The 22237-nt window shown below is 41.2% G+C and overlaps 1 protein-coding gene across 1 annotated transcript in view; it reads left to right on the forward strand.

Annotated features, from left to right (window-relative positions):
• The window catches only part of WWP1 (WW domain containing E3 ubiquitin protein ligase 1), a 2386594-nt gene that overhangs the window by 940628 nt on the left and 1423729 nt on the right, over window positions 1-22237 (forward strand). Inside the window, exon 10 of the mRNA XM_044065992.1 lies at window positions 8317-8671. Coding sequence (XP_043921927.1) covers window positions 8317-8671 — 355 coding nt within the window. The remainder of the gene's footprint in view (window positions 1-8316; window positions 8672-22237) is intronic.

Genomic DNA, 22237 nt, shown 5'->3' on the forward strand with positions numbered 1-22237 from the left:
GGTTCAAGATTTTGAACCTTAAAATGATTGTGAAGGGACAACTTCCTTTTTCCTCCTCAGGTTTCTGATTCACATTCTAAGGACAGTATGGCTTCTGTCAGTCCCTTTGAAGGTTTCTCCTTTTTTGAAACTATTTCCAGAATTAAGCCATTGTTTCAGTGGAAACAAAATTAAATTCCTCTGTCTGTGAAAAAATACGATGTGCTGCAACTAGAATTTCCTGAACCTACACCATTTCCTCCTGTTCTAACAGCTAACCTTCTGTCTGCAAGAAAGCAATAAAAAGTTCCTGAGTTGTTTAAGTTTTACTTTCTAACCGTAATCAGACTTGGCATTAATCTCTCTGGTGAACCCAGCTGCAGTTAAAACATCTGGTTAATGCCACTCCCTCCTGTTCTGGCAAGGAATGGAAAGCATTTGAAGGAGGTGGAGGAAAAGTGTATTTTTCTGCAGCACTTACATATAGGATTCTCAGTTTTCAAGCTCGTGTTAATTTATGATTGCCTCTTTTGAGAACATGGGGAACTTTACTCATCGGGGGGGGGGGGGGCAGCACTGCATAATCATATTGCTTCTGTATCTCAAGTGACTACTTACTCTGAAATGCACTTATAATTCTGTTGATGCTACTTCATGGCTTCTACCACTAGAACTGTTATGAAGTGGTTTTTTTGGTTGCAAAACTTCCAGAGGCTGTTAAAGCTGAAAATTTTAATTCTGTCTCTGGTATAGAGGCAGCATTAAGACAATCTGCTGCAGAGGTCCTTAAGTGTGATGAGAGTCAAGCTGATTCAGAGAATTTCTCAGCTTTCCTTCAGCAAGTTTGTCAAGGAAGTTAATGCTAATTCTGCCCCTTTTGCTACTACAAAAAGCAACATAAACAGACTTTGCAAGCTACTGGCATGCAGACATTTTAAGAAGCAATGACAGGAAGGTGCCAGGACATAAGGAAGTACTTTCCAAAACGAACAACTGTCTAACAAATCTGAATGACTCTCTTTAAAATCCCACCATCCTCCCGCCCAACCTGGCTGACTTACAATCCTTCCCAAAAATGTGAATCTGCATTTCTGTCTTTAGGAGCAGATGGTTTCAGACATATAGGTTCTGAAAATGATTATCACAGATACAGGTTAGAGTGAGACCTCTTCCAATTGATTTTCCCTCCTCCGTCAAATCACTCTTTCCCTACCATTTCCCCATCTCTCATTCCATCCTCCTCAGCTAGAACAGTTTTATTCAGGCATGTTTCTGGTACCAGAGAAGGAAGATTCCTGGGGAACATTTATAGATCTTTCCTTTCTGAATTTATTATTGGTACCTAGAGTTTATATTATCATCTGTTCAAAGTGTGTTGCCTCTCATTCAAAGTGATCTTAGATTTAAAAGATGTTTATCATATTCCTATAGGTTCAAATTTCAGATATTTATTAAGGTTTTAAGTGTCTTGAGCATACTATTCATTTATATGCATTACCCTTTGGACTATCCACTACTCCAAGGTAATTTACAAAGTGTCTAGCTCCACTGATAGCCTACTGCAGAATGCAAGTTATTCACTTTTCTCATTATTTAGGTTACTTTTCTTTTCAAATTGTTTTCCAAAATATCAGGAATCTTTTACTTGGGTGAGTGATTTCCTACACAGACTGGGATTCCAGGAGAGCACACAAGTCTTGTTTTTTAAGCACATTTATTAAATTATTACTTGTGACATAGACAAACTTGCATTTATACAAAAGTAATCAAACTGTATTGTTTGTTTACAAACATATTTCACATATATTGCCATATTTCATATAACCCAAGCAACATTATATACATTTTTCAATTCCTGCCCCCCCTCCTTTTTTTTTTTTTAACAAGAAACATCTTTACTAAACTATGACTTCCAACATAGGCAATCATCCATTTGCATAAATGAAAACAAACCACACTATGCAATCCTAGTTGCAAACATTATACATCACTTATCTACCCAGTCATTTTCAAACATTACGTAGCTCATTTAAATCCTGCCTTCTCTTAAACCTCATTGTATGCATTGTTCTCACAATTCTCATTATTTCTATGTAGTTTGCTCTTACCCTTTTCTAAAGATCTCAGTTCCAGTTGTTTTGTCTCTGTTACTATATTCACTACTTCCAGTATAGTTGGTTTAGATTTTGACTTCCATTTTCTAGTAATCGCTTTTTTGGCAGCCACCATAATTAGACACAGCAAGGCCTTACCATGTCTAGGCAGTTCCGATTCTGTATCATAGCTTAGAAAAGTCATCTTCCTCGTCACACCAGTCTGCCTACCCAGCATCTCCTAGAGTGCATCCCACAGGGAATCCTTAAAGTCCACCAGCTCACCCCTCTCCCAGAAAATATGTTCCATAAGTACCTCTTTCTTCCCTGTCGCACCTCCAACATTTGCTGTCTACCTGAAGAAAAGTTCTCTGGAGTCTACTTGGAGTATAAAAATATCTATTTAACATTTCTAAGCAAAAATCCTAAATTTTCTATATTTTGTTGCATATTTGGGAGACATACATATATCCTCCTATTGTTTCTTTGTGAATTGCTTATCCAGTCTGTGTTCAGTCCTTTCTAACCTCCTCTGATTGGTTCTTATAGTTGTCATGCAGTATTTTATATGCTGTACTAATTATTCCTTTTTTTAATGGCAGCTTATGTTTTAGATTCTACAGAAAATTCTACAAGTGCTGGTTTTTCATTTAGGATGCCCCTATTTTTCTGTTTGCATATAATCGATCCTTGATAGGGAAAGCAGTCTCTAACCTGCAGTCCAAATAAATTCTTGTCGTCTTCCCATTCTATCATCTTTCCATGTGTAGTTATTTGCTCCCAATATCTTGGTTCCTTTACCAATTTTCTCCAATAAATTCCAGCCCCCACTTGCATATTGTCTGTATCCCTAATTGCAGTCATCCCCATCAGCAAAATCTCCTTTCTCCATTCCCATGTTAGCTTAGTTCTTAGGATACTTTCTGCTACTTTATAGATACGTTCTGTATGAATATTATTTTCCTTAAAGGTTTGCATCCAAAATCTCACTCTCTCCTTGTTTTTTGGGTTTCCCTCCTGTTTCATCATCATCTCTTTCGACATTGAGCTATAGTTTTCTGCTTGTTATGTATAGGAGTCTTAACTGTATAGCTCTGAAATACCCCTTCAAATTGCAGAATCCCAATCTGCCCTGTTGTACTGTAAGAATCAGATTATCCCACTTGACTCTTGCCATCTTCAGCTCTTTTAATTGCTATTCACTTCTGGCTGATAAAAATATGCCTGACGTGTGATAAGACTGATGGGACTAAAAACATTTTAACTGCTTGTATCTTACTACCCATATCCATATAACAAAGCTTCCATTTTTTCAGTTTTTCTATTATCTTTTGGTTTAGTCTTTTCCCACGTATCCTGAGCTGCCACACCAGAATAATTTTTAATCCATACTACTAAATCATTTTTAACATGTCCCTATAAATATGGATATTGCTGAACCAATTCATATGTGGGTACATACTTTATTACTGTTGTCTTTGTTTTAGCTTCATTAATTTTTTATCCTGAAAAGATTTGAAACTGTCTCAAAATGTTCCATAACACTGTAATGTCTGTTTTTAGTTTTGTCAAGCATAAAATAATATATGCAAATAGAGCCAGCTTTTCTTGATTACTATATCAATTATATCATTGAATTTCAGAGTCCTTTAGTTTCTTTGCCAATGATTTTAAATATAATGCAAATAACAAAGGGGAAAGAGGGCACCCATGTCTGGTTCCTCTGCTCAAGCAAAAATTCAGAGAGGACCCCACCTACTTTAATTTTCACCTCTGATCCATATCTTCCTAATCAACCTTATTTTTTTTTCAGGAAATGTAAATGCTTCCATTGCCGTACTCATAAAGTCCCAGTCTACTCTGTCAAATGCTTTCTCTGCATCAAGACCCACCAATAAAAGTAGTATTTTCATACATTCTGCTTCCCTCTGGATTATCAGTGTTCTGTTAATGTTGGCAAATGTATGCCTTCCATCCACAAAACCACATTGACCCATGTCTGTCCATTTTAACAATACTTTTGCCATTGTTTTAGACATTCTAGACATCATGAGAACTTTATAATCATGGCTTAGTATTGAAACTGGGCTTTATGAAGCTGGTTCTGATGGATCTTTATCTTCTTTAGGATCTTTATCTTCTTTAGGTATTACAGCTACTACTGCTTTCTTCCAAGATGTTTTTCCTCTTAAAATATTTTTAAACAAAACCTTCCAGATCTTTATCATTTTTCCCTCCTAGCTTCCCAACTTCCACAGGAATACCCATCTATTCTTGGACTTTCCTGTAGATTGGTTATACATGACAATTTTTATCTCATCTCCTCTTGTCCTTACCGTTAATGGAATCTCATCTACCTTTAACCTTGGCATATTTAATTCTTACATAAACATTTCCATTTGTATCTTTTCTTAATTTCCATATTTCTCTGCTTTATACAGACTTTTATAGAATTTCCGAAATATTTCTAATACTGCTACAGGAACTGCTGTTATAGGTTCCCTAATCTTGGTGACGGCCCTTTCTACTTAGTTGCCTGAGTCGTTTTACTAGAAGATGTTCTTCATGTTTCACTGTTGCAGTCATTACATTTGGGTAATCTGCTGGCAGGTTGCCCTCAGTCGGCCTGAATAACAAAGTCTTAGGTCCTGCATCGGTTGCTGTCTCCTCTTCCATGACGTCAGGTCATCAGGGGTATAAAACATGCAGCCAATGCCATTTTATTCAGTCTTTCTTGCCGCGTGGTGCCCGAAGCAGAAGCAGTTCGCAAGTGCCGGTCGGCCGACTCCTGAAATTTTCGCATTCGAGTTTCAGAACCGAAGTCTTCAACTAAAGCCAAGTACCCCGTTGGGGAAACATTTTCTTGCTCCTTACCGATGTCAGTAAAAGTTAATAATTGCATTACTTGTGGGAAGCAAATATCTCGTAAGGATTTTCATTTGTACTGTATTCCTTGCCTAGGCCCAGATCATAGCATGCCTTGCTGTCGGTTTTGTGCTAGATTTAACCAATGCACTATTAAGTGTCTGTATATTTTTGCTTCAAAATATTTTTGATCCAGATTTAATTATCCTGAAATGTCGTCAGTTAGCAATCCAACTACCGGAGTTCACAAAAAACGCAAAGAAAAAGACAGAGATGGACCGTTGAGGTCCAAAACCGACGACGAAGCTTCTCCTAAGCCAGTCGCTGGTTCGCCGGTACTCAGTGAGGTGCTTTCGCAACCCCTGATACCTGCTACTTTTGAGTCGCAGGCCTCTACTGAGACCCATGTGGAGTCCGGTATGCCGTGAGATTCTCAGAGTATTGAACCCGCGGATGCCTCTCCCTTGGATGGGTCCGGAGCCGCTGAGCAGGCACCGGCTTCTGAGGATGTTTTCAGGCCTCAACATTTTTATATAAAACCAAAACCAGCTTCAAAAACAAGATCAAAAACATCTAAGTCTAAAAAACCAACGCATGAGCCACTTGCTCATGCCCTTATGCCTAAAAAATAGATGATAAAAATGGCTGAGGACTTAATTACCTTGATCAGGGGTTCCCAACCCTCCCTCACCCTGCTAAGAGGCCTAGGCAAGACACTGATTATGAATCTTCAGATCAGGTTTCCATTTCTTCTGATCAGGAATTTTCTGTTCCACCCTATGAGCATTCAGATGCAGAAGAATCCATCCCATCTGCATCTCCTCCTGAGAATTATTCTTTTGGAGAAACCTTGCATGCTTTAAGGGAACATTTTCATTGGGAGAGTCAGGATTTCTCTGAATCAAAAAAGAGGCTTAGGGATTTCCTTCTTCCTCAGCATAGGCCTTTGGCTATACCTCCTGTATTAGACATTGTTGATGTGTTTTCGGAATCAAGCATGGCTCCTGATTGCCTACCTCCGGCTCCTAGTAAGCCAGACAAATATTACAGGGTTCCTGACTCCCACAAATTTCTATTCAAAAATCCTGCTGCTGATCCTGAGACTATCTCACAGGGTCCCAAAGGTGTAAAGGCCTCTACAGCCAAAACTCCTACCCCCTCTGATAGAGATTACAGGGCACTGGACAGATGGGGAAAGAAGGTTTATACGTCTGCATCCTTGGCAATTAGGCCTTAAACTGCCAGTTTCATATGCTTAAATATCAACAGCATGTTATGGGCTTATTGAAACAGAAAATGATGTTGATTTCTGATTGTGTGGAAAATAAAGAATTACAGGAATTATTGCATGCAGCAGAACAGGTTGGAAAGCATACTTTGCAATGTGGTTTTGATTTCCTTGGAGGCCTCTTGCAGGGCCGCAGTTACTGGATCTGTGATTAGAAGGCATGCCTGGCTCAATCTGCTTGATCATATTAAAGCTAAATTGCTGGATGCCCCTTTACAGCATGATACTCTGGTAATAAGGCAGAAGAGGTTTTAAAGAAAATGGAAGACAAAGCTAAATCTATGCAAACTGTAAAAGATTTCTTACAAGTGCAGCCACCCAGGTTCAGTAGGCATTGGCCTACTAAAAATTGGTCCTTTCCTGTGTCCAACAGAGCCTCTCAAGGCAAATCCAGGTGCTCAAGTGGCTCTAGGTACCAATCACAGGGTTCTTACAGGTCAAAGCAATGGGGTGCCTCCACCTCCAAATCTGGAGGAAACAAAGCACAACCCTACAGTAAGCAGTCTCAATGACTTCCCTCTACCTTCACCAAGCACTTATCTTTTGGCAGCCCCCTGGGGGGAAAATTAGCACTTCATGCTCAAAATTGGCAGTTAATTACCCAGGACAAGTGGGTATTAAACATAGTATCCCAAGGGTACAGATTTCATTTCCATACGTTGTCAATTCCATACGGTTGGACAGATCTGCCACAAAAATCAATGGGCAGAGGCTCAGAAAGAAGTTACGTCCCTCATGGATAATGGGGGCTATTCTCTCTCTCTCTGAGGGCAAACCCAACATTTATGCCTAAGGTGATTTGTACCTGAATACTCTGTTACTGCCTGACAGTTTCATAATGTAATCTTGAATGGGCACTATAATATGGCCCTTTGTATATGCGTACAATATGCAGGGGCTCATATGCCTTCATTCTCCCAGTCGGATATTCTGTTGATTTGGTTTTTTTTAGGATGTTGCACACTAGTTCTTCTCCATGTTCAGAATATATTAACAGTTTAAAATGTATCTTAACTATTTCATCATGGCTTAAGTAGTAGTCAACTGATATATATATTTCTTCTGACTAGAAAAGCTTTTATTACTGGACTGGAGTCATGACTGTCCCCTTGCATGCTGTAAAACACATTGTATAGTGATGACGTTTTACATGTGCCTTTATACTTGGAATCACCAAGTGCATTATGTAGCTCAATTATGATCCACTTAGTATTTCAGATGATTTAACTATTCTCCTTTATTGCAAAAATACCACCAGTGTACATTTTGTGTTTTTTCAGGCTGACGAGCTTAGTATTTTTCTGAAACTTGTTAGAGTGTTCTTATGAAATGGGAGCCAAAAATAATAATTTTGTTTCAGAAAGTGATTACCATGTTTAATGTTGTAAAATGCATGCATTTCATTTGCTCAGACATGCATAAACATGTTTGAGATTCTGTTGTCTGTATTGCCCAATTGCTCTTAGGTTGTGCAGTAGGTAATTAAGGCTGACTATCCATTTTTTTTCCTTTGAAGTTAGGACTACAGTCAGGTCAGAATACCCTTTTGAAATTTGCAAACTGCAGCATTTACAAAATAGTAATTTGAAAACAAAAGTGTAGTGTTCAGTTACATTTGGATTAAAAGCATGATTTTTTTTTTAAACAAAAGTGTATTATGCGTTTGTGATGAGCAAGCATGTTTTTTAAAAAATCTTTGTACTCATTTTTTTTATGTTGAGCCATAAAGGTGACTGACTAAAACACAAGGTGCAGCTGCTTTCCAGGTTATGAGCCCTTTCTAAAGGCATTTTGTAGGTAATTCTTGCAAACAGCCATGCCCAGAATACTTCATAAAAAATGTTAAACCACTTTGGAGGTAATGGAATTTATACGCAAATAACAAAAATAGCCAAGAACAGACAGTGGTTTGAGAGAGACATTTTGAAAATGCTGAGTAGCCAAGTTATTAGACTTGCTTTGATTAGTAGTAAGTTATAGACGCTGTTTCCAAAGTGCTGTTTGTTTTAATTCATCTTTAAATGACACACACACTTTTGTTTGTTTTAAATAAGCTATTATGAAAATCAGTTGAATTCTCTCTCTTTTCAGTTAATGGAGAAGTGTCTTCATCATCCGCATCTCCAGTAGTATCATTTGCTGCTTGTACAAGTGCAACATCTACAGAATCACCAGCCACATTGCCTAATGTTTGCACTAATACAGTTTCAGTTGCTTTACCTACTGTAGCAGCTTCCTGTTCTTCAGAAAACCCCATAGTTGCAACAAACAATTCCACACTTGCTGCTCCCAGCACCTCCACTACTGCAGCAGCCACAGACCCTGCTTGTTCTGGTATAGGTACTGCAGCGGAAGCAGTAAATCTAAGACAGAATGCTACCGATGCACCATCAGAGCCCATAAGACAGCAGCCCAGCAGCATCAATACAGAGCCTTTACCATCTGGGTAAGTACAAAGTTTTTAACTTGGCCTCACTTTTTATATGATGTAAAGCAACAGAGCTGAAATTGATAAACAGTAATTAGAGGTGCCAGTTTCTTGTATCACTGCCTTGGATTCTGCTCTGTAATAATGATGCAGTCCATGAAAAGTAGACCAGTATTTCAACAAAGTAGAACAATGCCCAAACACTCTGTAGGGGATGCTGATTTATTATCCAGGGGATTCAGACTAAGTAGTGTATTGTGAAGGTATATTTTTTGATGTCTCATCTTTATGTGCTGTTTGGAGAACTGGTTGAATGGTAAGTGCTTTTGCCTGTGGAATGATGCAGTTCCTTTAAAAACGAATCATCAAACTGCAGTAATTTGCAACTTCTGTTCTGAAGTGTGCACAGCATTCTTTTTTAAGCAGTTATCAGCTAAAGAAGCAAGAGCTAAAAATGTTTTATTTTACATTTGTTGACTGAGGTAGTCCCACTGGGCAATGAGTACCTGTTTTTAGCAGAGATCTGGGTAGGAAAGCTCCACATGACAACAAAATGCCTGTACAAGTTCCAGATGTTGCCTTTCCTGTCAACTTGCATTAGTTTCACAGCTTATAACTATATATTTGGCACTTGGATTATTTTATTCTTCACTCCCCAGGCACTGCATTTATTGAAGAAATGCATCTGACAGAATTTTGTTTACTCAAGCATGCTGGCAAAATTATATGTTGTCCATGAGTCACAAAATGGGTGCCACAGGGACGCAGTAATTAACATTGCTATGTCACAGTACTTAAATTCCTTGTTCAGTTTTCACTCTGTGCTTTTTCCGTGATTTGCTGTTCTTTCTGTGATTGTATGAGTTTCCAGCTGGAGCTTTAGTGTCATTTAGCATTGTAAAGATATGCTGGCAGATTGATTGGCAGTGCTAGATCATCCCTAAATGTGTGTGTGAGTTCTGCCCTCAAATCACATCCATTTTTGCTTTCTGTGTTGTACCTTTTGCTTGCTAAATTAGGCTCGTTCTGGTTGTAGTGGCGCATAGTTGAATGAAGGTTAGTTCTTAAGCTGGATAGATAGCATCTTCCGAGAATATATTTTATTTCATTCAGTAGTCAGATGATCTTCGTGTTTCACTGTTGCAGTCATTACATTTGTAATCTGCTGACAGGTTGCCCTCAGTCGGCCTGAATAAAAAAGTTTTGGGTCCTGCGTCGGTTGCTGTCTCTTCTTCCATGGCGTCAGGGGTATAAAACATGCAGCCAACGCCATTTTAATCGGTCTTTCTTGCCGTGCAGTGCCCGAAGCAAGTGCCGGTCGGCCGACTCCTGAAATTTTTTTTTTTGAGTTTCAGAACCGAAGTCTTCAAACTAAAACTAAGTACCCCTTGGGGAAACTTTTTCTTGCTCCTTACCGATGTCAGTAAAAGTTAATAATTGTATTACTTTTGGGAAGCAAATATCTCATAAGGATTTTTATTTGTACTGTATTCGGTATATTTTTGCTTCTAAATATTTTGGTTCAAGATTTAACTATCCAGAAATGTCGTCTGTTAGCAATCCGACTACCGGAATTCACAAAAAAACACAAAGAAAAAGACAGAGACAGACCGTCGAGGTCCAAAACCGATGATGAAGCTTCTCCTAAGCCAGTCACCGGTTCGCCCGGTACTCAGTGAGGTGCTTTCGCAGCCCCTGATGCCCGCTACTTTTGATTCGCAGGCCTCTACGAGACCCATTCGGAGTTCGGTATGCCGCGAGACACTTCAAGTATTGAACCCGCGGATGTCTCTCCCTTAGATGGGTCCGGAGCCGCTGAGCAAGCACTGGCTTCTGAGGGTGTTTTCAGGCCTAAAGATTTGTATATTAAACTGACGCCATCATCAAAAACAAGGCCAAAACCAACTTCTATGTCTAAAAAAAATGATGCATGGGCCACGTGTTCAGGCCCCTATGCCTAAAAAACAAATGATCAAAATGGCTGAGTATTTAACTACCTTGATCAGGGGTTCCCAACCCCCTCCTGCTAAGAGGCCTAGACAAGGCACTGATTATGAATCTTCAGATCAGGTTTCCATTTCTTCTCATTCCGCTTCTGATCAGGAGTTTTCTATTCCACCTTATGAGATCTCTAGTGCAGAAGAATCCATCCCTTCTGCTTCTCTCCCTGAGGATTTTTCTTTTGGAGAAACTTTGCATACCTTAAGGGAACATTTTCATTGGGAGAGTCAGTATTTCTCAAAATCCAAAAAGAGGCTTAGGAATTTCCTTCTTCCTCAGCATAGGCCTTTGGCTATACCTCCAGTTTTAGACATTGTTGATGATATTTTCTCAGAATCCAGCATGGTTCTTGAATCCCTGCCTCCGGCTCCTAGTAAGCCGGACAGATATTACAGGGTTCCTGACTCCCACAAGTTTCTTTTTAAAAACCCTACTGCTGACCCAGAAACAATTTCTCAGGGTCCCAAGGGTGTGAAGGCTTCTGCTGCAAAAAATCCTACCCCTTCTGATAGAGACTCCAGGGCACTGGATAGATGGGGTAAAAAGGTTTACATGTCTGCAACCCTGGCAATCAGGGCTTTAAACTGTCAATTTCATATGCTTAAATATCAACAGCATGTCATGGGCTTACTGAAACAGAAAATAATGTTGATTTCTGACTGTGTGGAAAATAGAGTTACAGGATTTATTGCATTCAGCTGAACAAGTTGGTAAGCATACTTTGCAGTGTGTACTTTGCAATGTGGGTTTGATTCCTTGGAGGCCTCTTGCAGGGCTGCTGTAACTGGCTCTGTGATAAGAAGGCATGCTTGGCTCAAGGAGCAAAATCTGCCTGATCATGTTAAAGCAAAATTGTTGGATGCTCCTTTACAACAGGACAGTCTTTTTGGTAATAAGGCAGAAGAAGTTTTGAAAAAGATGGAAGATAAAGCTAAATTTATGCAAACTGTAAAAGATTTCCTGCAAGTGCAGCCACCCAGGTTTAATAGGCACTGGCCTATTAAGAATTGGTCCTTTCCAGTATCCAACAGAGCCGCTCAGGTCAAACCCAGACACTCCAAAGGCTCCAGGTTTTAGTTACAAGGAACTTGCAGAACAAAACAATGGGGTGCCTCCACCTCCAAATCTGGAAGTAGCAAGGCATCCCCCTACAGTAAACAGTCTCGATGACTTTCCTCTGCCATTTCCAAGCACTTATCTTTTGGCAGCCCCTTTGGGGGGAAAACTAGCACTTCATGCTCAAAATTGGCATCTAATTACCCAGGACAACTGGGTTTTAAATATAGTATCCCAGGGATACAGATTTCATTTCCACACATTGCCAATTCCAAACTGATGGCCAGATCTGCCTCCAAATCAGTGGGCAGAGGCCCAGAAACAAGTAATGTCTCTCATGGATATGGGGGCTATTCAACCAGTACCAGAAAAGGAAAAAGGACAAGGTTTTTATTCAAGACTTTTCCTGGTACCCAGAAAAGACAAATCATGGCGTCCAATTCTGGACTTATCCATTCTTAATACTTTCCTGAACATTCCAAAATCCAAGATGCTGACTCTACAACAGTTACTGGCTATGCTGGGCAAGGATGCCTGGTTGGTAACTTTAGACTTAAAAGAGGCTTACCTGCATATCCCAATCAGGGAATCTTGAGGAAGATACCTCCGCTTCAAAGCAGGCTATTTGCATTACCAGTGCTCTACACTGCCCTTTGGCTTATCTACTGCACCCAGGGTCTTCACAAAGTGCCTGGCACCAGTAATTGCATTTTGCAGACAAGGAAATATTCAAATTTACCCTTATCTAATTCAGGCAGAAAACAAGGACACTCGTCTACAGCATCTGGTGTTTGTAAAAAGGCTTCTAGCATGCCTCTAGGGTACACCATAAACAAAAAGAAATCACAACTGGTACCCTCTCAAATAATTACATTCCTGGGTGCAAGCTTGAATACAACTACCCAGATGGTTTACCTCACACCAGACAAACAAATTCAGTTGATGACATACTTCAAAAAAGTGGCCACAAAAACCCAGCTATCTACAAGGCAAATTCTGCAGGCCTTGGGGTTCATGGCTTCCTGCATTCTACTAATTCCATATGCAAGACTGCATATGAGGAAACTTCAATGGTACCTAAAAAACTTATGGAGTCAACATTGTCACAGCCTGGAAACAATGATTCCTGTCATTCCTTGCCTGCAACAGGAGTTCCTATGGTGGGCAGAGGCCTGTCACCAAAACAAGGGACCGTCATTCATTCCACCCCCTGCCACCCAAACCCTGACTACAGACGCATCAGATTATGCTTGGGGTGCCCATCTGTCAGGAAGATGCATTTAAGGCAAATGGAGCTGAAATCAAATGCACCTACATATCAACCAGAAAGAAGTGCTAGCTGTACAAATGCTTTGACAGTCTTCAAGGACGTTCTTCATCCAGGACAACTAATGATAAAGACGGACAACACCACAGTTATGTGGTACATAAACAAGCAGGGGGGTACCCACTCCTACCCCCTTTGCAGACTAGACGTGGCCTTGTGGAACACAGCCTTGACTTACCAAATACATCTACAAGCTCAATTCCTGCCAGGAAAGCAAAATACTCTGGCAGACGAACTAAGCAGAAATCTTATGGACTTACACGAATGGAAACTGGAATCACGAATCTTCAGCATGTTGACACGAAAATGGGGGAGCCCAGACATAGATCTTTTTACCTCTACCCAAAACTATCAGTTGGACAAATTCTGCATAAGAATTCATCACAAAGAAGCTTGGAAAGTGGATGCTCTATCCTTCAGCTGGAAAAAACTATCAGTTTATGCCTTTCCCCGTCTGCCTCTGCTTTCCAAGGTTTTACTAAAAGTCAGACAGGAAAAACCGAAAATTATTCTGATTGCTCCAGACTGGCCTTGCCAACACTGATGCCCACTCCTACACAATATGTCACACCATCCTCCGTGGTACCTGCCTCAGACACCTTGTCTACTGTCTCAGCAGAACTGTCAAATGCTGCACACTCAGCTCCAAACTCTGAATCTTGCAGCATGGCTAATCAACTAATTTCACCAGTCACATCTCTCAGTAAACCTGTGATGGATGTCATTTTGGAGGCACGAAGGCCTAGTACTAGAAAATCTTATGCTGATAAATGGAAAAGATTATGTGCCTGGAACCAAGCACAAGGAATAAATTCAGCAATGCCCAATATTCCTCAGATTCTGCAATATTTAACTGAGATGCTTCATAAGGGCCTATCTTTTTCTTCTATAAAAATCCATGCCTCTGCCATTTCAGTTCATTACAACACAGAGCCTCCTCTCTTTTCTCATCCCCTGCTAAAGCAGTACCTCAGAGGGGCCACAAATTTGAGACCTCACAGGAGAGCACCAACTCCTGCATGAGACCTCAACTTTGTGCTGGAAAAACTCACCCTACCTCCTTTTGAACCAGCTGCTACTGCAGACATAAATTTTTTCTCTTGGAAGACAGCTTTTCTTTTAGCAGTCACTTCAGATAGAAGGATTTCAGAACTACAGGCCCTCATGGCAGTGGAGCCTTTCATGATCTTTTATCCGGACAGGGTGGCCCTCAGGACCAGTCCATCCTTTATGCCTAAGGTGGTGTCCAGTGTGGCTCTTAATCAGACCATTCATCTGCCAACTTTCTTCCCAAATCCACAGAACATGGGGGAGCGAATTCTGCATTCATTGGATGTACACAGACAACTAAGATTCTACTTAAACAGGACAAAATCTCTGAGAAAATCTGAGCAATTACTGGTGCCATTTGCTGCAGGGGCAGAGGGAAAGGCTATTTCAAAGCAGACTATTTCAAAATGGATAAGCCATTGTATTAGTTTCTGCTACATGCACCATGGTAAACCTGTCCCCAAGGGGATCAGATCCCATTCCACCAGGGCTGCATCTACTTCTGCAGCTTTTCTCAGAGGAGTTCCTACCAGAGACATTCTCGAAGCTGCTACTTGGAGCTCAGTTCATACACTCACCAAACATTACCATTTACCTCTCTCTTCTAAATCTAGAGCGGGCTTTGCCACTGCTGTCCTGCAGGGCCTTATAACTGCTCCTAATGCTGTATGATTCCATCCTCCCAACCAAAGCTTTAGGAGTCTACCCAAATGTAATGACTGCAACAGTGAAACACGAAGAACATAGCACAGTTGTGTACACTTACCATAAATGTAGATGTTCGAGTGTATTCACTGTTGCAGTCCGGGTTAACCACCCGCCAGCCCCCTTTTTCTCTCTTATTATACCTCTTCTTTCTTTTACTATGCTCAAAAGCCTTTTTGGTGTATTTGCTTTTAGCTGGAGGTATATTTTTTGTGTTCTAAATTACATGCATATATATATATATATATATATATATATATATATATAGCTCCCCATTTGGGGGGCACCTGACATCTGGGGCAAGAAAAACTGATTAAAATGGTGCCAGCTGCATGTTTTATACCCCTGATGACCTGACGTCATGGAAGAAGAGACAGCAACCGACGCAGGACCCAAGACTTTATTCAGGCTGACTGAGGGCAACCTGCCAGCAGATTACTCAAATGTAATGACTGCAACAGTGAATACACTCTAACATCTACATTTATGGTAAATGTACACAACTGTACTTTTCTGAGATGAGATTGTCATCATTTTCAAAAAAAAAAAAGAATAAAAGCACATCTGTTGGAATTTCAAAGTTGGATCCAACCTTTTTTTGGTGTTGCAGATACTGACCAGCCTTTAGGACCACTCGAACCAAAATCTGTTTTTATATGGGCAGGTGATGACAAAAATATGTTGTAAGTTTCCTGTGTCGAGGCAATTAGTCTTCCTAGAAATGTCTAAAAAACTTTCCATTATCCCTAGTGACTAGAGGTCCAAATCAATGTAAGCAAGGCTTTAAAAGATCTTTGGTTGGCCACACACCAAAGGCTGCTGTAAAGCAACTATAAGGGAGCTTGAAATAAAGGACTGTATGAGAAGGTACATTGGAATGTTGAGGAGCTTTAGCCTTAAGGGAGATGTTGGGGTGGGAGTGGGGGTATGGAGTTGACCTGTCTGCACTCATCTTTGACTGAAAAAAGGATGCAGTTGATTTCAGACCAGATTTGACCATCTTCCTGTAGGAGTGGTTTTCCGTCTAAGGAACCCGTCAGTAATCAGTCATTTCAAGGCACAATAAGAGCTTATTCTAGTAGAGCAGTTGTCACATCGGCAATATATTTCAGAAATTATTTTCCACAGCACATTTTTTTCCACACCTTCTCAGAACAGTACGAGTTTGATGGCACAGTCCACTAGTAGAAGAGGTTTTAGTGTGGTAGTTACTTCAGGAAGCTTTCCTTGTGTACGGTAGTACTAGATGGGAATGTACCTAGATATTTTGCTGTACTGTTAAGCAACCAGCCGTAAAAGAAAACAAAGTTGCATGTATGAATAATTAACGTATAGCAGTAGCTCTTTGACTGATGACTGAAACAGTAAAGCTAAATTCCCCTCTTCCTCTTTAAGAAAGGTGTAAATACATTTCTTTCTTATGCTTTTATACACTTATTTTTTGTTATAATTATTTCATAGGTTCATGTGTATATGTTTTGTATATGGCTTGTGTGTAAATGTTTTACTGTACAGTAAAAACTCTATGAAGACTTGCTGTTTTTGTGAGTGTTCTTGTCCTGCTTTGTTTCTTATTTCCAAGTAGCATAATAAGCTACTTCTGATTTGCATTATGTAGCAAAATGTTTTCCATGGTTAAGGTACAGTATTTTAAACTGTTGCAAGCTGACTTTTTCTGTTAACAGCATATTTCTAAATTCTTTGCTGCTGTCAAGTTTTTTTTAGTTAAAATTTTGGTCTCATTTCTTGAGCTAAGCAGTGTTGACTCTGTAGAGAAACTGAAATTACAAAGAAAAGAATTGTATATCATTTTAGGTCACTGATGTGGAGCTGAGTTCAAATAAAAGGTTATTAGAATTAGAGTATCAAAACATTTGCAAGAATAGTTATAAGCAAAGTCACAACGATTCATTTAAGAGGCATGCTAATTTAATCTTGGCAATAGCAAAGCCTATAAAGAACATAAAGTGGTATGAGAGGTGTGGAGTACTACTGAATAAAAAGGGCAAAAGTGGATGCATTGCATAGGTTCATAGGAAGTTAAAAGACTAACTGCCCTCGAGCCCTTACAGGACTAGGTGTATTTATCCTGAGTTGCCCCAGTTGTCGGTGGTAAGGTGAGTGAACTTCGCAGAAGTAAGTGTATATGGTAGTTAATACCATCTTCCTGTGTCCAGGAAGGACATGGGCACCACCCCAGGAGTGAATTTGTAGTCACCCATCCATTCATCTAAGTTGTGTTTGAAGGGGGTTAGGGAGGAGCTCTGTTTCACATGAATTGGAAGCTTGTTCCAGAGAAGTGGCAGTCTCAGGGAGATGTATCTCTCTCTCCAGCATGACCTGTTTATGTCAGAGGCTCACTTAAGATTCCTGGAATGAGTGACCCTCTTGCAGTTTGATTTTACGAATGTGTAGCATTTCCATTAAGGCTGGGTCAGAGACTGCCATGCAAGCTAGGCACAGGTCACTCCTTAGCAACGTGTAGGAGACCGAATACAGTGGCAGGGTTTTAAGTCTTTTCCCATAAGACTTGCTTTGTATACCCTGTAATTTCTTGATGAGAAACCTCTGTGGCCTCTCCAGTTGTTGCAGGTGTTTGGTGAGGTACATACAAAAGGGAACATTGTACTTGGTTATTGGTCTGATGAGGCCTGAGTATAATGGAATTATAGCATCCTTACATCTGGATATGATGACTTTACTTGAGCCTATTACAAAGGTCAGTCAGTCTCTGCTAACCTGCAACTCAAGTCCTGTACTATTGCAAAGTGTGCACTAACTCTGTCAAAAATTACTTCATAATGTGCAGAAGCACCCTCAATCTTAGATGACCTTAAGCAGACAATGTGCAAAAGAAAGTAAGAGGCGGAAGGGGCATATGATGCTGCAGGTAAAATGGGAATATCAGTAGAGGCAAAATGTTCTTATCCAATGAACAAATTTAGTCCTTATGGAGTGTTACATGCAGATGTGAGTACTCCACCTGTTCTGGGATATAAACATGCCAGCACTATTTCTACTGTGACTGCGAGAAACTATATGATTATCTTCGTGTTTCACTGTTGCAGTCATTACATTTGGGTTATCTGCTTGCAGGTAGCTGTCAGTCGGCCTGCTTATCAAAGTCTTGGGTCCTGCATCGGTTGCTGTCTCATCTTCCATGACGTCAGGTAGTCAGGGGTATAAAGCATGCAGCCGATGCCATTACATCAGTCTCTCTTGCCGTGTGGTGTCCGAAGCGAAGCAGTTCGCAAGTGCCAGTCGGCCGACTCCTGAAATTTTCATTTTTGAGTTTCAGATCCGAAGTCTTCAACAAAGCTAAGTACCCTGTTGGGGATCATTTTTCTTGCTCTAAACCGCTGTCAGTGAAAGTTAACAATTGTATTACTTGTGGAAATCAAATACCTCATAAAGATTTTCATTCGTACTGCATTCCTTGCCTAGGCCCAGACCACGATGTCTCTTGCTGTCGGTTTTGTGCCTTATTCAATCCTCTAACTATTCATCGTCTGTTCATTTTCACATCTAACTATTTTTGTACTCAGTTCAGTTATCCAGAAATGGCTTCGGTAAGCCACCAGACATTCCGAAAAAATGTAAAGATAAAGACAGAGACAGACCGCATAGGTCCAAAGCTGCCGACGCTTCCGTTAAGCTAGTTGCCAGTTTACCGGTACTCAGTGACGCGCTTTTGCAGCCCCAGATGCCCGCTACTTCAGATTCGCAGGCCTCTACTGAGACCCATTCAGAGTCCAGTATGCCACGAGATGCTTGGTCTATGGAACCTGCGGATGTCTCTACCTTGAATGGGTCCAGAGTTGCTGTGCAGGCACCAGCTTCTGAGGGTGTATTCAGGCCTACTGACTTGCGTATTAAACCGACGCCATCTTCTTCTTCAAGGCCTAAAACTCAATCCACGCCTAGAAAACTGACGCCCAGACCGCATGGTCAGGCCCCTATGCCTAAAAAACAAATAAGACTGGCTGAAGACCTTATTACTCTAATCAGGGGAAGCCACCCTTCTCCCTCTAAGAGACCTAGAACTGATTTTCCTTCTGATTCTTCTGATCAGGATTCTGAAATTTCTGTTTCTTCTGATGACCAGGATTTGCCCGTATCTACCTATGAGCATTCTGATGCAGAGGACTCCATTCCCTCTGTTTCCCCTCCAGAAGATTTCTCTTTTAGTGAAACTTTGCATACTCTTAGGGAGCATTTCTGCTGGGAAAGCCAGGATTACTCTGACTCCAAAAAGAGGCTTAGGGAATTCTTACTCCTACCTCAACACAGGCCTTTAGCTATCCCTCCTGCAGTGGAGATTGTAGATGATGCCTTCTTGGAATCTAGCTTGGCCCCAGGCACTTTACCTCCAGCTCCCAGGAAACTTGACAGGTATTAGAGTACCTGACTCTCACAAGTTCCTCTTTAAGAATTCTACTGCAGATCCAGAGACCATTTTTCAGGGACCCAAACGCATTAAGGCTACTACTGCCAAAAAACATGCCCCTTCTGATAGAGATGCCAGGGCCCTGGACAGATGGGGTAAGAAGTTATACACTTCTGTTTCTTTGGCCATTAGGGCCTTAAACTGTCAGTTTCATATGTTAAAGCATCAGCAGCATATTATTGGCTTACTTAAACAGAAAATTATGTTGATTCCTGACTGTACTGAAAATAAAGAATTACAGGATTTAATGCATTGTGCTGAACAAGTTGGTAAACATACTTTGCAATGTGGTTTTAATTCATTAGAGGCATCTTGCAGGGCTGCTGTCACTGGGTCTGTACTTAGAAGGCATACTTGGCTTAAGGGGCAAACTTTGCCAGATCATGTTAAACCTAAATTACTGGATGGTCCCTTAAACCAAGACCGCCTGTTTGGCAACAAAGCAGAAGTAGTACATAAAACGATGGAGGAAGAAGCTAAATATATGCAAACTGTTAAAGATTTCCTGCAAGTACAGCCTCCCAGATTTAGTAGGCACTGGTTATCTAAGAATTGGTCCTTTCCTGTCTCTTCCAGGCCTTCTCAGTCCAAATCCAGGACCAGTAGACCACCCAGGCTTCACTCTCAAGGTACTCCCAGGCCTAAGCAGTGGGGGGCTCCAACTTCCAAAGCTGGAAGTAGTAAGACACCCCCCACGGTAAACTGTCACAATGACTTAACCTTAAACCTTCCAAGCCCTGCTCAACTGACTGTTCCTTTAGGGGGAAAGATCGCCCCGCATGCAAAAAAACTGGGAGCTCATTACCCAAGACAAATGGGTTTTAAATATAGTTTCCCAAGGATACAGATTCCACTTCCACTCCTTTCCAACCCCAAACGGTTAGCCAGACCTACCCCCAAATCAGTGGGCAGAGACTCAAAAGCTTGTTTTCTTTCTTCTAAGTTTCAGGGCTATTCAGCCTGTCCCATAAGAAGAATAGGGGCAAGGTTTTTACTCAAAACTTTTCCTGGTACCCAGAAAAGACAATTCCTGGCATCCTATCCTGGACCTGTCTATCCTAAACACCTATTTGGTAATCCCACTTCAAAATGCTAACTCTTCATCAGCAGCTTCCCATGCTAGGCAAAAATGCCTGGTTGGCAACATTGGATTTAAAGGAAGCTTACCTGCACATCCCAATAAGGGTATCTTGCAGAAAATACCTATGATTCAGAGCAGGCTACATGCACTATCGGTTCTCTGCACTGCCCTTTGGCTTATCTACTGCACCCAGGGTATTCACAAATTGCCTAGCTCCAGTCATTGCATTCTGCAGGCAAAGAAATATTCAAATATACCCATACCTGAACGATTGTCTAATTCAGGCAGAAAGCCAGGACATACTATTAAATCAGCTGGCATTTGTAAAGAAACTACTAACCTCATTGGGGGTACACTAGAAACGGAAAGAAATCACACCTAGTACCCTGCTAACAAATTGTATTCCTGGGTGCAAGCTTGAATACAACTTCCCAGATGGCCTACCTCACGCCAGCGAAACAAGTTACCTACTTCAAACTACTGGCCACAAAGACCCAGCTATCTGCAAGGAAAATACTGCAAGCCCTGGGGTTCATGGCCTCTTGCATTCTACTTAATTCCATATGCAAGACTGCATATGAGGAAACTACAATGGTTTCTAAAAAGCCTATGGTGTCAACATTCTCAGGACCTAGAATCAATGATTCCAATCATTCCTTGTATAAAGACAGAGTTTCTTTGGTGGGCAGAAGCCTGCCACCTCAACAAGGGACTGCTATTCACTCTACCTCCTGCCACCCAAACCCTAACCACAGACGCATCAGACTATGGATTGAGGGCTCACTTGGAAGGGCAGTGCATTCAGGGCAAATGGAATCAGTCAAATGCACCTACATATCAATCAAAAAGAAATGTTAGCTGTACAGAATTCTCTGACAGCCTTCAAGGACCACATTCTTCCAGGACAATTATTGGTAAAGACGGACAACATCACTGTTACATGGTACATAAACAAGCAGGGAGAATCCACTCATAACCCTCTCTGCAGACTAGCCATGGCTCTGTGAAACACAGCCTTGAGCTACCAAGTGCATCTACAAGCTCAGTTCCTCTCAGGCAAGCTAAACACACTGGCAGACAACCTAAAAAAATCTCATGGACTCACATGAGTGGAAACTGGAACCAAAGATATTCAACATTTTGAGAAACAAATGGGGAAGCCCAGAGATACACCTGTTTGCCTCCCCTCAGAACTACCAATTGGACAAATTCTGCACAAGGACTCCCCACAGACAAGCTTGGAAAGTGGATGCCCTATCCTTCACCTTGAAAAACGTATCAGTTTATGCCTTTCCCCCTCTGCCTCTCCCCTCCAAAGTTCTACTAAAGATCAAACCAAGGACAATACTCATTGCACCAGACTGGCCACGCCAAGACTGACAACACCCCCTCTTGTGCAGTGTGTCACTGCTGGAACCTTGGCACTTGCCTCAGACCCCTTCCCTGCTGTCCCAGCAGGAGGGCTAGATTCTGCACCACCAGCTTCAAACCTTGAACCTTGCAGCCTGGCTAATTACCTGAGCTCTCCATTACCATCACTCAGTAAGCAAATGCTGGATGTCATTCTGGAGGCAAGGAGGCCTAGTACTAGAAAGTCCTATGCTGAAAAGTGGAAAAGATTCTGTTCCGGGAGCCAAACTGAGGGGATTGGCACAACCGTGCCCAATTTACCGCATAGTCTTCACTACTTAACTGAGAAGCTTTACAAGGGCCTTTCCTTCTCTTCTATTAAAATTCATGCCTTGGCCATTTCAGCACATTATAATACGGAGCCACCCGTCTTTTCTCATCCACTGCTGAAGCAATTCCTCAGAGGGGCCAAAAACTTGACCACACAGGAGAGCCCCTACTCCAGCCTGGGACCTTAACTTTGTATTGGAAAAGCTCACTCTACCTCCCTTTGAGCCAGCTGCAACT

Source organism: Protopterus annectens, chromosome 3.part0, assembly GCF_019279795.1.
Source record: "Protopterus annectens isolate FY-2018-M chromosome 3.part0, PAN1.0, whole genome shotgun sequence".
Classification (NCBI taxonomy): Eukaryota; Metazoa; Chordata; order Ceratodontiformes; family Protopteridae; genus Protopterus; species Protopterus annectens.